General features: G+C 39.7%; 1 protein-coding gene across 1 annotated transcript in view; it reads right to left on the bottom strand.

The window, feature by feature from the left end:
- The window catches only part of sh3d19 (SH3 domain containing 19), a 44,183-nt gene that overhangs the window by 5,893 nt on the left and 21,482 nt on the right, over nucleotides 1-16,808 (bottom strand). The window contains exons 3-13 of the mRNA XM_041269958.1: nucleotides 16,116-16,285; nucleotides 8,469-8,628; nucleotides 8,136-8,325; nucleotides 6,527-7,861; nucleotides 4,405-4,520; nucleotides 3,493-3,551; nucleotides 2,638-2,869; nucleotides 2,454-2,522; nucleotides 1,464-1,610; nucleotides 1,011-1,086; nucleotides 484-614 (exon numbers count right to left, since the gene is read on the bottom strand). Coding sequence (XP_041125892.1) covers nucleotides 484-614; nucleotides 1,011-1,086; nucleotides 1,464-1,610; nucleotides 2,454-2,522; nucleotides 2,638-2,869; nucleotides 3,493-3,551; nucleotides 4,405-4,520; nucleotides 6,527-7,861; nucleotides 8,136-8,325; nucleotides 8,469-8,628; nucleotides 16,116-16,285 — 2,685 coding nt within the window. The remainder of the gene's footprint in view (nucleotides 1-483; nucleotides 615-1,010; nucleotides 1,087-1,463; nucleotides 1,611-2,453; nucleotides 2,523-2,637; nucleotides 2,870-3,492; nucleotides 3,552-4,404; nucleotides 4,521-6,526; nucleotides 7,862-8,135; nucleotides 8,326-8,468; nucleotides 8,629-16,115; nucleotides 16,286-16,808) is intronic.

Raw genomic sequence — 16,808 nt, 5'->3', positions numbered from 1 at the left:
TTCAAAATGACACAAGTGTCAGAAACCTTCAAGGATGGGGAGTTTTCTTGAAGATAAAACTACCTTAGAAAATGCAAACCAACTGGTATGCCAACAATGACTAGTTTCTGATGAAAAAGAGTGCACCTAAGGCTAGTGTCTGTGAAGTAATCATATTTTAATGTAAAACTGAACTTGATTCTGTTACTCTATAGACTTACAGATCTCATGTCGTCTGTCGAAGAAGAGCATGGACTGTTAACACTGGCGTGATAGGTAAGTTCAGGTCACCACTCTAAATAAGTATTTGTTTTTAGTAGATAAAATGAACAATTGGTATAATCACGGCATGACAGAATAGACATTTTAAAAGCATACAACTTAATGTAAGCAAATGTCCAGGAAGGCACTTTAGGAGGCTAAATACGAGTTGTAGCTATAGACTAAAATCCAAACAGCTACATTGCCAAGCTTGATCTTCAGCATTGACTCAGTTCCACTTACTTCAACCTCAACGAAGTCCACAGGGAATATCCCACTGCGGCCCCGACATGTCCCGTGGTACCAATCTGCGTCCACTTTCTCCAGCTGGGTCACAGTGTCCCCAGCCCTCAGCATCAGCTCATCTGAGTGTTCTAGACAAACCAGAAAAACAAATTGCTCACTGCATTAGTCAAACTTGTTTTTTGTTTAGTTTTTGACATCCATTTTGTCATTATTAAGTCATAATAATGAGATAAAGTTATAGTTTTATTTTTCATTGACATTGAAAAAAAATTGAGAAATTCATGAAAAATTTTTTAAATATGTGGCTCATTATCAGAACCACATTCTCCAGAAGCACTGGGCACAGCAAGTATTCTGACAAATTAGCACAGTCAGGGTGGAAGATTACTTTGATTCTTGTTCATAATCTCTGTGACTTGTGGTCTGTAGCCTGTAGCCTGTAGCGGTCTGTAGCCTGTAGCCTGTAGCGCCCCCCCCCCCCCCCCCCACCCCCCCTTGCAACACCATGAAAAAATTGTGTTTACCTGCGGTGAAGTCATGTAGTACTCTGCCTCGAAGACCACTGGTGTCTCCATCTAGTCTGCCAGAACTAAATGACTTCTGAAAAATTTAAGCACAAAAAAAGCTGTGAACCTAATACAGAGCTCCAAACAAATGATTTAATAATAAAACAAAACCACAAAGTCAAATGGACAGCAGCAGTGAATGTTTCTTCTGTACCTACTAATATAAGTGCCTGTGAAAGGCACAGCACAGATTCTTCAGTATTGTATATTTCTCGAACATTCCTTTTAATAGGGCATGTATCAGATAAAAGGACAGTCTGTTGGAGCTTTCGCGTCACTGTTTCATTAATAAACACCAAATCTTTTCTAAAGTTCATAGGAGCTGCTTTTTGTTTAGCTTTTTAAGGGTGCAGTTAAATCAAAAGAAGTTTGCTGCGTTGTGGCTATTTTTTTGTCCATATTGACACCTACCTTAAGTGGTCCCATGTTGCCTGTGTCTGTACTCAGCGGAGTGATTAATTTCATGCGAGACTGGAGTACTTTTCCCTTCTCATCTCCTCCTTGGCACTCGTAAGTATTGCTGTCGATCTTCTGTAACAGCACCAGGACCTCATTCTTCTGCAAATCAGAAAGAGAAAGGGTGTTGTTTTTCATACACTGGTACATATTGTATTCATAGGACTGACTGCTGCTGGGAGCAGATAATGTTAACAAAGGTTAACATTATCATTACACCAGAGAGGATTTTCAATGGAAATAATAAGTACACAACAAATTGTAGTTTTGGTCTTTTATTTGTGTTACTTTATTAGTGAAAAAAGCCCACTAAAACTAGAACCAATTGTATCTCTGGACTCCAGGAAAGTTAGAAAACAAGTCAGCTCAGTTGGCATCTTCACTGGGTGACACAGAAATACTGGCAAGTCTATTTTGACTCGGTTATTCTATTTTTGACTCTTCTGCTTGGCAGGGAATCTGTCCTAGCTCTCTTCCTGACGTTTTCCCACAAAAAGTATACCAGTTCTGTCTGTTATCTGGATATACACACACACACACACACACACACACACACACCATATTATATATATATATATATATATAATATATATATTATATATATATATATATATATATATATTTACATATTTCATTAGAGACAGAAACCATGATGGGAAAACCAATCCATCTGTTCCGTAATGGAACTAAGACCTGTATAAAAGGGCCACTTACCCACAATGACTTTACTATAGTATATAGCAATTTCAGTTACCCGCAAAAAGCTCTATCACTGCAAACAGCAGCAACAGCAAAGCATTTGTTCTGGCCAATAAGTTTCCTACGGATGTTGGATGCTTTTATGTGCAAGCTTAACCTTTCCATTTATACACTTTGTGGCCTGCTAAGTAAATATGGGAGCTTTTGTAATTCTGGTCTTGTGTTCCTAAAACATTTTAGTTTTACCTGGAAAGACAGCTCTCCTGGGGTCCTAGATATATAGTCACATTCTGCGATTCCATGGGGTATTGCAAGCTTGAATGAAAAAGTAAAACTAAAATTATTTAAAAAGAACAACAACATTAGACAGTGCATTCGAAGAAGACTGACTGAACAGATACAAAAGAAGCAATTCTGTTTGTCTCCTTACTGTATAGTTGTTATAGAGGGGGTGGCCCGGGCCAGGTCTGGAAGGAAGCACAGGTCCCTTTTTTGGTAACACCATGCTCTGTGGATGCTTGGACCCTGCAGAGTGGAGTCCAGCCACAGAGGAGGAGCGGCAGAGAAATGGGGGCTGAGCCAAAACCTTGGGAGGTGGAGGCCTTTTGGGACCCCCCTTAACTGGAGGGGGCCGGACTGGAAGGACCTTTGCTTCCCTGGGTCTAAAAGCAGAGGAAGAACTGTTCACAAAAAGCTATACAGGAACATGTTGCATAGTGTATTCACTTGCTGGAAACAGGTTGAAAGCATATTGTGTTGACATAAAACATGGAGTAGTAGTTTGTAGTAGTAGTGGTAGTTTGAGCCATTGAGGTTTAAGACAATGCAAGGCTCATAATAATAACATTCTTTGAAAAATCTCTTGACTCAGTGTCTTATTAGTTCTGCCATATATTCTACAATTGGGTGTTTTTATAGTTATGGATGAAGGCTCAAAACAAAACCAGAAATGTATTAATTTAGCAAGTGACTGGCAAGTCCTAACTTAACTGAATATCTTAAAATCACAGATTTAAAAAAAAAAGTCTGTTGTTTGGGGGTTGGAACACATTGGATATGAAAGCATTTCACATTTAGATCCATCATTACTTGAATGTTTCTAGCACATTTACAGGCAGTTGCTCCATTTCCAAAGACTGCACTGGCACACAGCCTGAATCCTCTCATTGACTACATATGAGAGTGCTCCCTCCAGACAGGATCAATACTGTGTATGTAAAAGAATGGAGGACTTCTTAATACCAAACCACAAGCACTACATTCTAACTACAACACAAACACTGACCTAACTGGCATAAGTGGCTGGGCCAATAACCTTCCTCCCCCATCTGAAATCCCAGATTCCTACAAAAAAAAAAAAAAACAGGAAGTGGCTTAAACCCAGGTTCACATTTCACAGTAATTTTCATTAGGATTATGTCTACTACCCATTAATCAATAGATAGGTGGTATCAAAGGAACTGATGGTCATTGAATTGGGCTGGAATTCAATCTATTACTAAGTTCTAACAATTCAGCTTTGTTGACTTTATCACTGTTAAATGTAGATAATGAGCTGCTTGCACAGCACTGCATGTACTACATCAATCCACCCTGTTGCAGGGTTTCCAGTATCACAACATCTACAGGCCCTAAGACTTTTTTTTTTTTGTGTGAGTAGCATGACTATGCTGAAGTTGAGAATGGCTGTATCCGATATAGTCTTGGCTATAGAGAAAAGAATTACATTTTATAGGTCAAGGATATTTGTAACACTCACAGCGATGGTTTGAACGCTAGCATAAACTCAAAGCTTTTCTGACACAGTTTTAACTAATAAGCTTCCTGTCCAGCATACTATCACACAAGAACCAATGCTTCCCTAGACTGGAAATGAGAAAAGGGCTCATGAAGACGCACCAATAAAAGCACGAAAATGCAAAGCAGGAGGTTACGCACAAGCAAAGACTTGTTCAAACTGCCAACTCACTTTACAAAAATCTAACAATGGTTCATTTCAAAACTGTCACCTCTAAGCGTCACTGGTGGAGAATAAAAACAAAGTGATGAAGTTACCATAATAGTGACACAGAACTGATATGGTTTTCAAATGATGGCATGCAGTCTATCATTCTTGCTGCCTCTGTATGGGAAGTCATTTACAAGGCTAAGCAAGGCTAGACTGAAGGGGACAGGAGAGCAGGAAAGCCTGTCTTACCAGTTCTGCCGCTCTTGAGGCCATGGTGGGTTTCTTGGGTTTGGACCTGGTGAAGCCGCCCACAGGACCATAAGCAGGGAGGGGGGGAGGGGCCTGGCAAACCTCATCGATGGGGGCTGAAAGACATCAATTCAAATCAGGCAATAAGCAAGAGGAAAACAGAAAACGGTACATGATTATATATGTATTAGATAATAAGCAATGATTCAATTTAATGATAACCTATTAGTGTGGTTCGGGGGGGGGAGGGGTATTAGCTAGGCCCCCCTCTATCCTATCATCTCTTTTCATCAATTAAGTCTACTCTATTTAAACATCTAAATTGATTATTTGGAATAAAGAACACTCACCCACAGCAATTTTCTTTCTAGAATTAGGAAATCTCAGTTGATGGCGTCATCCCTCTATCCAAATCCAACAGATGAACTGGCTAAAGAAATCTGCGGGTATCCTGTACTCAACCCTGCTGCTACTGTATCCAGCATTCTGACCACTACAGCTAAACAAAATCCTCCTTGGCTCGCATTTCCAGCGCGTCTTTTTTAAAGAATCCTGAAAGCTTTGTTCATAAAGTTATTTATTTTCTGTTGCAATCCAGCAGTTCAGGCCGCCAACAAAGTTGCATGTGTTTTTATATCACTGCGGAAGAAAGCCTGGTATTTCTAATTAAATCATTTTATTACCTGTAGGTTGATTTACTTTAATAGGCTAATAATGAATGTGCAGAACTTCTAGCAGATATAGAAGAACTACTTCTACAGTTAAAAGCAGCAGTAGCCTGTAGGGATACGCTCCACCGCACACTCTATATCGATCTGCCCTAAAACATCCTCAACATTTGTATAATCTATCCCTCTTCAGCCCTCTTGATCAGTCCTCTTTGTCACTGGTCATGAAACTTCTCTGTCGTCTAATATGGATTTCAGTCTCCAATCATTTATTATTCAAGACACCACTTTCCTGCTACTCACAATAACACGGCTGATGCTTTAGCTCGTATACAGATATCGAGATTCCATCATAAAGTCTATAGCTAATCCAACTCCTATGGAAGACCCACAATCAAATCATCTAGTCAACTAAACGCCTTCTTAAGACCAACAATACTTGTCCACTTGACCTTGACTGAGATGAACTATTATATTGATATCTAAAGAATGCTTAGCGTTTTGATTTCATAACCTAAAGAAAAAGGTTTCCACTGGGTCTGACTAACTACGACGTTGTAGATAACCAGTAAATTTTAGCTTCTCGACACCTAAAATCACACCACTATACAAAAGTTAAAGATCACAGGTTAGTGTGTGATCTTTTGATCACTGTTTTTGTGCTCCATGATTGAAAACTAGTTTTAGAGATTTAAAGGTATTTATTTCGGTCCAGTACTACACGACTTTATTTGGGTAGTATCTGATCTGTCCGACAAGGTTACGACTCGTAGACAGGCTGTTCCAATGCTGAATGAGAGAGCTGACCATATTCTGCAGCTGAAACACTGTGTGGGTATTTAATTCAAATATTTAGTAACACTTAAGAACAGACATGCATGAAAAATTCACGTACGTGGAAATATTTTGAATTGCAAAATCCATTCAAAAAGCAGCTATGGCGGTGCTAGTGTTAAAATTCAAAAAGCAGCTATGGCGGTGCTAGTGTTAAAGTTATAATTGCAAAAAGCTGTCAGGATGTTAACAATGAAAAGAAAACACTACAGGTACATTATTTTAACAATTGTAGTAACACGTGGAGATGCGCAAACCTGCTGCTTACTCTTTAAATGAAAGATTTTTATATCTCCACAGTACATGATTTCAAAAAGAGAAATTAAACAGTACATGATTTCATAAAGAGAAATTAAACAGAAACAAAACTGCTCAAGGTTTCTGGTTTGGTAAATAAGCTCTACATCAGGGGTGGCCAAGGTTGACCCATCCACTCTTGGTCTTTGTTCCAACCCAGCTCTAAATTGTTTAATTGAACTAATTAATTCTCCATCCAGATCCTTAAGCAGTTAGTTACATCATTGTTAAACCTGGAGTGGAATGGCCTACAGGGTTAGGAGGTCTCAGTGGGGAGAAAACTTTTTTTTTTTTATATTTCACAATTTAATTTGCCAACCTACCAGTCATGTCTTCTGATCTCTTGTTCTCTTCACTGTTCCAGCTAATTAACGCTGGTGTGATTTGATTATTGAAATTATTGAAGTCAAAACCTGAATTCGCCAGCTGCAGTGGAGGAGTGGAGTGACTGACTTCATGCTTCTCATCTGGGGCCCCAAAGGCTTTAGCCCTTTCAGAAATAGAAGACCTCAGAGATGAAACCACTGCCGGTGTGGTTCGGTTATTGAAGCTGTTGAAGTCAAGGCCTGAATTCGCCAGCTGCACTGGAGGAGTGGAGTGACTGACTTCCGGCTTCTCATCTGGGGCTCCAAAGGCTTTAACCCTTTCAAATACAGAGGGTCGAGGAGCTGGCACCACTGCCTGTTCAATCAAGTTTGTATTTTCCAGGCAGACATTTATTTTGGTTAACTTTGGTCTTGGGACTGGGACCGGCGTTTTCTTTTTTTCGTTCTGAAGTTTTTTTACAATGCTTGAACCTGACTTGCCCCCCAAGTCATTCCCATTATTTATTGCACTCATAAAAATGGATACAGGTTTTTTTGGAGGTTCTGGTTTACCACCAAAAGGCACTTGTGTTCCCTGCAGCTTTGGTGGTACACAAACTGGGCCATCCTTGATGGCAAGATCAGGTTTCGATTCTGTCAATGTGTTCAATTCCCCTGATCCTCTATTAGCAGGTTTGGGGGCTAAAGATGGTCTACCGGCTGCCACAGGGGGCTTTTGAACTAGCGTGCGGAGTGGTATTTCTGGTCTCTTTGAAAGCTCCTCATTGTTTATGTCTGTGCTGGTTTGAGACTCAAAGGCCTGTATTTTAGCACGGATATTTCTTTGGCTGCTGTAAGTATTCATACTGTTTGTATCACTTTGCTCCTCTGGATAAAAAGCCTCTAAAAGTTCCTGCAGATAAGTAGCAGTGGATTTTTCTATGCTGTTAGGCAAAACCTTACTATTTTCATCATCATCTTCTTTTTTAAGTTCCACCAATGTCTCAATTTGTGCTTCTTTGGCTTGAGGTTTCAAGCTGGTCATCAATCGAGGCTTTGGTACTGGCCGTTTTATTATCACACCCTCCTTGGCTGCTGGATCTACTACTAAGACAGGCTCAACGAGGACAACAGCAGACTCAGTGGGGACAACCAGAGGCTGAGAGACAGTGTTTGTGTGGACAACCGGACACTTGCTAGGAAAAGTCGAGGATACAGGAACAAGGAGATGTTTACTGGGAACTAACAGAGGCTCAGTGGAAATGAGGGGAGATTCTCTCGATATGAGGAGAGAGGCTGGTTTAATAGTTGATGGCAGCACAGATGGCCTTGGGGGTTTGGGCAGTCTTCTCACTAAAAAGAGAAGAAAAAAATGAAATCCTGTGGAACAGGAATATGTATGAGTTCAGGGGAGTGTAGACTTGCAAACTTGCCCTTTATCTCTGGGGATTCCACATGGAGCACTACATTAGCTCGGGCTTCCCCTCAGGTTAGGGAGGCAACAACTGGTATGGACTCCAACATGCGTTACAATGACCAACACTAGCCAGACACAATTAAAGCTTTATAACTAACTCACGGAAAATGTCTTTTTATACTTTACAAGAAGGACTATAATCATGCTTACCAGCAGCAGGAACAGACTCAATCTGAGCTGCCTGGCTAGCTACATCACTTCCCGAGGCTGAGCTCTCGGCACCATCATCAGTCTGTGTTGAGACAGTCACAGCTGAAGACTGAGAGGCAGCATTGGTAGTTGTCGTAGAAACCTGCTCATGTGTAATCTCTCTGATTACCTGATTATATGATGGCGGTGGCTACAAAACACAAAACAGAAACAGAAACATTTTAAAACTATCAACTGCGAACCTTACATTTTCTTTATAATAATTTGTCTGACAATAAAACTAGTATAAAAAATTGAGACTTTTTTTCTCATGTGTGGTGAGACAACGGTTACCTGAGCCGATGCGTGAATGCTGCCCCTCCAGAGGCCCTGAGAATGGGCAGAGGGTGGAAAGCCGGGAGGAACTGAACCTGAAGCACAGCCTCCAGGACCCCCTGGAAACCAAGTCCCTGGCCCGAGGGGCTCCACTGCCAGGATTCTGATCTCCGGCTGCCTGCAAAAAACAAAAACACTGTCCATTAAGGGCAAATAATTGTCCATGTGGTCATACACAGACCTCCTTTCATTTTTATTATTTCCCCCCATCTTTTATTATGTTAGAAGCAGCCTTGTGATGACTACCTAATGAAGTTTTACAAAACACTACGCAATTAAGTAGGAAAATAAAGTGTAGTCTTTTAGATCTTTTACACATTAAATACTCATTTCTATTTTGGCCCTTCTCATTTCTAAATGCTGCACCCCCTATTTAATATGCATATTTTGAGGCACCCGTTGCAATATGTGATCTGTCTACTCAGAACTGAGATCAAGAACAAACATGACGAAAAAATCTGACTTGGAACCAAACAGTGGACCAAGCATGAGAGTTGCCAATTGACTGATTTCAGAACATACTGTTCAAGTAACTATTAATTAAAAATGACAGGAGAACTTCCACTTTCCTATAGTGCTAAATTAGAGATAAACATGAGTAACATTTCATGTATGAAAGTGGAAACACTGTCATAGCTGTTGGGTCAGTCTCAATTAAGGTTCTTTCGTTTGTTGATGAAGAAGACTAAAGACACAAAATAAATCTAGATGCAGTTGTAGGCCAATCTAAATAGTTGTGATGGACATGAAGGGACATTCCTCCACTGAAACCTCTTGCAGTAAACGGGAAGCTCAACTTATGTCTCTATGCTGCTCGCCCCGGGAGTTAACTCTTGTTGAAGCTGCTGAATTGAAAGAAAGCCAAACATGTCAATAGCATAAACAAAACAGACAAAACACCAGAGTAAACTGGTAAACATGTGAAACTTGCATTATTTACATACTACATGAGGAATAGAGTTGTCTCGGTCTTAAGAGGAATGTAAAGATTAATGGCAAAAGCTTTGGCAAAGAAGAGCAAAGCAAATTAACACAATTTTACTGCAGTCATTTCAGTAATTAATAATACATTGTATTAATGTCTGTGATTCACCTGGGTGTATTCTGAAACTCAAAACTGCTGTTGAACATTGAGTCCTGGTGTTGAGCAGTACTGACTCAGAAAGGCTGATTCCTTGAGGCAACAGGGTCAACACTAAAAAGCATATAGCTGTGTGTTCTAAGCTACGTATTTTAAGCTACATTTCCCTGTACACGTATATAAAAACAACTGGCTATTTAAGAGAAAAAAGATATAACACACATCTTTTGATGACAACCCGTATGTAGGAGAGAGGTCCTTGACTAAAAGAATATGAGAAGCAGGTTCAGTAAGAACAGTGTGTAGTGATTTGCTATTTGGGCATGTCCATCCTAATGGAAACTTTACACATGTGTACATGTTTGAATAAATTGACAAGTTGCAGCTTGATTTCTTTGAGATGAAAAATTAAAGTTATTATTTCAGCTCCTTAGGAAGGAATAATACTCAAAGTTTTCTTTTTTGGGAGCCGACTTATACCTGTACTTTTATTAAAACATGTTTTTTGGGGATGCAGAATTTTGTTGATCACTAATAAAGGTTTTTAATCTTGCGTTCTGAAGTCTGTCCACTCATTTCTACGTTCGTAACAACCAGGAAGTCGGTTGTAGTAAATCCAAAACAGCTCCATTCATTATTTATTATCCGGGACTTTGACCCTGCCCTTTGACTTCTGACTGAAGGCAGTCATCATTTTGCTTCATAGTGTTATTAATGTAAGCGTCCCTAAATTCAACGATACTGTTGAGCGCTTCGTTGCATTCCTAAACTAAATGGTAAAATTTAAAATGAGCGATTCCGCATTTCGGGCCTGCAGCTTTAGAATCTAAAAAGAATATTACAAAATTTTAAATACAAACAAGTTTTAATTAAATATTCTGCATTACTGAATATATATACACAGCTCTGGAAAAAATTAAGAGACCACTGCAAAATTATCAGTTTCTCTGGTTTTACTATTTATAGGTATGTGTTTGGGTAAAATGAACATTTTTGTTTTATTCTATAAACTATTGACGACATTTCTCCCAAATTCCAAATAAAAATTTTGCCATTTAGAGCATTTATTTGCAGAAAATGACAACTGGTCAAAATAACAAAAAAGATGCAGTGTTGTCAGACCTCGAATAATGCAAAGAAAATAAGTTCAGATTCATTTTTAAACATCACAATACTAATGTTTTAACTTAGGAAGAGTTCAGAAATCAATATTTGGTGGAATAACCCTGATTTTCAAGTACAGCTTTCATGCGTCTTGGCATGCTCTCCACCAGTCTTTCACATTGATGTTGGGTGACTTTATGCCACTCCTGGCGCAAAAATTCAAGCAGCTCGGCTTTGTTTGATGGCTTGTGACCATCCATCTTCCTCTTGATCACATTCCAGAGGTTTTCAATGGGGTTCAGGTCTGGAGATTGGGCTAGCCATGGTCTTGATCTGGTGGTCCTCCATCCACACCTTGATTGACCTGGCTGTGGGGCATGGAGAATTGTCCTGCTGGAAAAACCAATTCTCAGAGATAGGGAACATTGTCAGAGCAGAAGGAAGCAAGTTTTCTTCCAGGACAACCTTGTACTTGGCTTGATTCATGCCAAAGCTGCCCGATTCCAGCCTTGCTGAAGCACCCCCAGATCATCATCGATCCTCCACCACATTTCACAGTGGGTGCGAGACACTGTGGCTTGTAGGCCTCTCCAGGTCTCCGTCTAACCATTAGACGACCAGGTGTTGGGCAAAGCTAAAAACTGGACTCATCTGGGGGTGCTTCAGCAAGGCTGGAATCGGGCAGATTTGTCTTTGTGAAGGACGCATGAATCAAGCCAAGTACAAGGTTGTCCTGGAAGAAAACTTGCTTTCTTCTGCTCTGACAATGTTCCCCAACTCTGAGGATTGGTTTTTCCAGCAGGACAATGCTCCATGCCACACAGCCAGGTCAATCAAGGTGTGGGTGGAGGACCACCAGATCAAGACCCTGTCATGGCCAGCCCAATCTCCAGACCTGAACCCCATTGAAAACCTCTGGAATGTGATCAAGAGGAAGATGGATGGTCACAAGCCATCAAACAAAGCCGAGCTGCTTGAATTTTTGCGCCAGGAGTGGCATAAAGTCACCCAACATCAATGTGAAAGACTGGTGGAGAGCATGCCAAGACGCATGAAAGCTGTGCTTGAAAATCAGGGTTATTCCACCAAATATTGATTTCTGAACTCTTCCTAAGTTAAAGCATTAGTATTGTGTTGTTTAAAAATGAATCTGAACTTATTTTCTTTGCATTATTCGAGGTCTGACAACACTGCATCTTTTTTATTTTGACCAGTTGTCATTTTCTGCAAATAAATGCTCTAAATGACAATATTTTTATTTGGAATTTGGGAGAAATGTTGTCAGTAGTTTATAGAATAAAACAAAAATGTTCATTTTACCCAAACACATACCTATAAATAGTAAAACCAGAGAAACTGATAATTTTGCAGTGGTCTCTTAATTTTTTCCAGAGCTGTATATATATATATATATATATATATATATATATATATATATATATATATATATATATATATATGTTGTTGTTACGTTGTCATATTTGCTGCGTCTTATTTGTTATACAATAATACATAAATTACATAAATAATGTGTGTATATAACAATTACTGTTTTGAAGGCGGATAGCGGTATCAGTATCTACATTTAAATCCCATTCATAATTTTTATATAGCATCTTAATCGCTGTTGTAGGTGTCGCCATCTTTCACCTGCTCTCAGTCGTGAGTTTGTTGATTCAGCGTTGAGCCAACGCTCCGCGTCACTAGCTCTCAACGGTGGGTTTAGGAACAATTTTAAGAGTTGTTGCTTCTCTACGTTGAATTTAGGAATGCAGCCAATGTTATTGATCTGTTGGTGTCAGTCCTTCATATTGCGAACGTGATTGTGGTTACGAACTATCACTTACTTGCTGAAGTGTATAACTGTTTTGTGGATTACATCTTCCATCTCACTGGATTAATAAAGAAGGTAAATTTCTTGATTTTTACAGCATATTTGACCGAGATTGATGAAGTGTGTGTTTCAGCATATCTTGCAAAAAAAGTCTTGTGGATGGAAGTGTATGCCTTTCCATGTAACCTTTCCATGCAACCATGGCACTAATAACAATAATAATCCACTTGCAGGCAAAACTTCCTTGATCTATCCTATTTATTTATGTTATGCAGAGGTGTTGTTTATATTTCACATTGTATACTATTGTTTGATAAGCACTGTAAGTCTGTGATGAAGAAACGTATTTTTTTGTATTTGCTTGTCAGGAATCGGGAAATGGCAGAAGAATGAAATCTGTATTTATACATTTGATATTGTTTTTTTTTTGTGTGATGCATCATTTTGGGTAGCAGGGTGCACACTATTGGTAAAGTGCTTGTATCTTTTAAGTATTCTTTGCTAATGAAAATGCTTCTCCATACAGGAGTTGTGAGTTTTAAGATTGTTAACAAAGTATTTGTTTCTTTTAACTGAATATTTGATTGTGCATCCTCCCTGTTTCACATCAGCCACTCGGCACACCCTCACAAAGTTGCCTTGAATAAAGGTGTCTGATAACTGTGTGCAAGCAACACAACTTTTGATTAAAGCATCATAAGGAATACCTTGGACTCCCATATTTGACTGTTTTTAATGCACAGAATTTTAACACAATTGTAATTTGGGCTCTCTTCATGCCTTGTGTCCGTCCTCATTCATCCTCATTCACCGCATTACCATGCATGGAGTATGAACTTCAAGTGCCTGGAACATCTGTGCAACATGAAAAGTTATTTTCCCTTTAATAATGTTATGTCATTGAGACTCTAGAGCACATGATCATGAACTTTATTTTTCAAACTTTGTGTTACACATGTGTACCCTGTTAGTATGGAAATGCCTATATTTAACACTTCAAATGAGTGATCTATAAAATATTCATAAGCTGAAAACTGAAGGAGGTATAGGTTCTTAGTAGAAATTAGCATTTAAACTGTTTAGTATAAACGTTAATTAGGACACCAATGCTGCTCCTTCTAAAACAAACAACATGTCAGTTAATAACATACAAAATAATGAAACAAAATCCTTTTGAAAGATCCTTTTTTCAAGGATGGTTCGTTGTATGGTTGGGGTGGTAGGTCATCCCATCTGTTTCAATGGCATACTTTGCAAGTAAAAGAGGCCATTATTTAGGCCTCTTGTGCATTAATGAAGCCAAAGTACAAACCATTACACTGTTCTGTTTGCTGACCACTGCAGCTGCTCCATGTGCTTTCTGTTACAATGCCTTAGATCCTATAATACAAAGCTGTCGCAATAGTGCACATCCGCTTCTACTGGTTCATATTAATGTTAAAAAACAGGCTTGAAATAACCCACTGTACATGGATACATAGCCACACTGTCATAGCATGAGGCTTGGCAAAGGTGGGAAGAGGTAAGCAAACAGTTCTCCATTTTGCAAAGGTATCCTGTAGAAACTGTCACACCACTTTAGTTGGGGGAAAAAAGCACATTTCATAAGTTCAAAAGGTGCTGTCTTAATGCTCTGAATAGCACCTACCATCGTACTCCAATACATTGTGTGTGTGTGCGCGAGTGTATATATATAGACACACACACACACACACACACACACACACACAATGGCTCTCAAAAGTATTCACCCCCCTTGGACTTTTCCACATTTTATTGTGTTACAACATGGAATCAAAATGGATTTAATTAGGCGTTTTTGCCACTGATCAACACAAAAAAAGTCAATAACGTCAAAGTGAAAAATAAAATCTACAAATTGTTCTAAATTAATTACAAATACAAAACAGAAAATAATTAGTTTGGGAAACAAAAGTTTAGTTAATGCTCCCAATTGGAGTTAGGCTTTTGTTTTGTTTGTTTTTGTTTTACTGTTTGTAAATAATAAAAGTGCACAAAAGCTTAAACTTACAGTTTGTGTCCTGGTATATCGCCCCCATCCAGGGCTGGGTTGGTGCCCTTTAAAGTATATGACCAGACAAAAACTGTAAGTTTAAGCACTTTAGTGCACTTTTATTAATTACACACAGTAAAACAAAAACAAACAAAAGCCTTACTTCAACTGTGAGCACCAACTGAACTTGTGTTTTTCTCTAACTAAAGGGTTGGACCTGCTCAGCCGTTTTCACTCTAAATTTACCAGGCTGGGCAAATTAACCCCATCCCTGCTAACCACCACCAAAACACATAACCACAACACTTTATTTACAGGCAGGGCTCTATATATTGTAACACAGCAGGGAGGGGGTTAAAATCCTCCCTGCATAAAGGAGTATGTTTAATTGTTTGTTTAATTGTTTAATTATAATTGTATTATTTATTTATTATTAATTATCCCCTGCAACTGGCTATCACTGTAAATTAGAGCCAGGTCCAGGTTATTTAACGAGAGCATGACTGTTTGTCGTAGTCCTCAAAGTTACTGTGTGAAGTCTTGTTGTTATGAAATTTATTTGTAATCCTGTGTGTTTTGTTTTTAGCCAGTAAACAGCCTTTACTTTGTTCGGTTATTAGCTGAGAGTTCCAGTTTGTGTTTAGTTAGTGCTCAAAAAGAGCTAGGTGTTTATTTTCATTTTATTTATTTTCATTTTATTTATTTTTGTAAATATTAACCTTTTGCAGTCCTATGTCAGACCAGGTCCGACATCATCAAAAAGACGTAACGCACAGGTCTCTAGTCGTTTTTTCTCCGGAAAAAGCAGAGAAAACCTTTCAATGGCTGAGTGACACCGATAGGAGCCAAATGGAATCGAAAAAAAGGTCATATCTCATCCACTACGATTTATCAGTCTATAAAGAGGTATGTGAAAAATACAGCAAAAAAGGGGTGGGGCTTGGCTGTAGATACAGTACTGAATGTCCTTTTGTGATTCAATGCCTTTTAAACCTGTATTACTCGGAAAAATAAATATTTTAAAAAGCGTGTGTAAAATAAACAGCGCGTGTGAAAATAAATTGGACTACAAAGGGTTAAAGTTGCACAAAAGTGCTTAAAACCTCCAGTCTGTGTGCCCTGGGTCTATTTAAAAGGGGCAATGAATGTGAAAGAGTGCAGCTCAATCACATATGGTGGCAGCGTGTGTGGGCACCCCTACGACCCAGAGAAAATTAAAATGGACATGACGGATCTGATCTGACGAGAGCGGGGGTTGCCCACACGGGAACTGGAGTTTCCCATGTCACAGCTGGAGCTGGTGATTCAGAAGGTGGTGTGGTCTGCAACACAGCAAGAGTGTGCCTACACCAGAGCCAGAGTTGCTGGCACTAGAACTGGAGCTGCCTGCTTCTAAGCCAGCACCACAGGTACCTGCGCCGGGACCGGAGCCGACTGCCCCGGTTCTAGAACCGGCAGTGCCTGAGCCCTGCAGCTGTAGGAGGAAGAGGAGCCCAGCTCCACCACAGCCCCGATCTCCACCCTGCAAAGCAGTCTGCCCAGGTTGGGTCACCACCAGGCACAGTTGCTCACCTGGTCCCTTGCTCAGCTCCCCCTGAAACCTCAGACGTCACAACACGGTCGTGTGATGTCACTGGCGTTCCCTCTTCCTCCCGTTGTGTTCCCCCTGGAGTCTCAGACGTCGCTGCGCCGGTCCAATGGCTCACACCTCTATCTGACGCTACACTGTCCAGGTTACCGGCCTACGAGTCAGGCGCCCCTGGCAAGCCGTTTGGGTCTCTCCTCGCCGGATCGCGGTCCCTTCCTGTGAGCGCCAGACTTCAAAGGGGGGAGGTGGCTTTGGAATGGTTGATCAGTGTTGCAGGGGGAGGATGTGTAACACAGCAGTGAAAGGGTTAAAATCCTCCCTGCATAAAAACATATGTTTATTTTTTGTTTAACTGTTTAATTATAATTGTATTATTGTTTTATTATTAATTATCCCCTGCACCTGGCTATCATTGTAAATTAGAGCTAGGTGCAGGGTATTTAAAGAGGGCAGTCAGTCTCATCAGGGCTGCTATGTTAAGAGCCAGACTGTGTGAAGTCTTGTTGTTGTGAAACGTATTTGTAAACCTGTGTGTTTTGTTTTAGCCGGTAAACAGCCTAGCTGTCCGGTTATTAGCTGAGAGTTCCAGTTTGAGTTTAGTTAGTGCTCAAAAAGAGCTAGGTGTTTATTTTCATTTTATTTATTTTTGTAAATACTAAAATTGCACAAAAGTGCTT

Source organism: Polyodon spathula, chromosome 2 (assembly GCF_017654505.1).
Source record: "Polyodon spathula isolate WHYD16114869_AA chromosome 2, ASM1765450v1, whole genome shotgun sequence".
NCBI classification, from domain to species: Eukaryota; Metazoa; Chordata; class Actinopteri; order Acipenseriformes; family Polyodontidae; genus Polyodon; species Polyodon spathula.
This window is presented reverse-complemented; position numbering and strand designations above follow the sequence as displayed.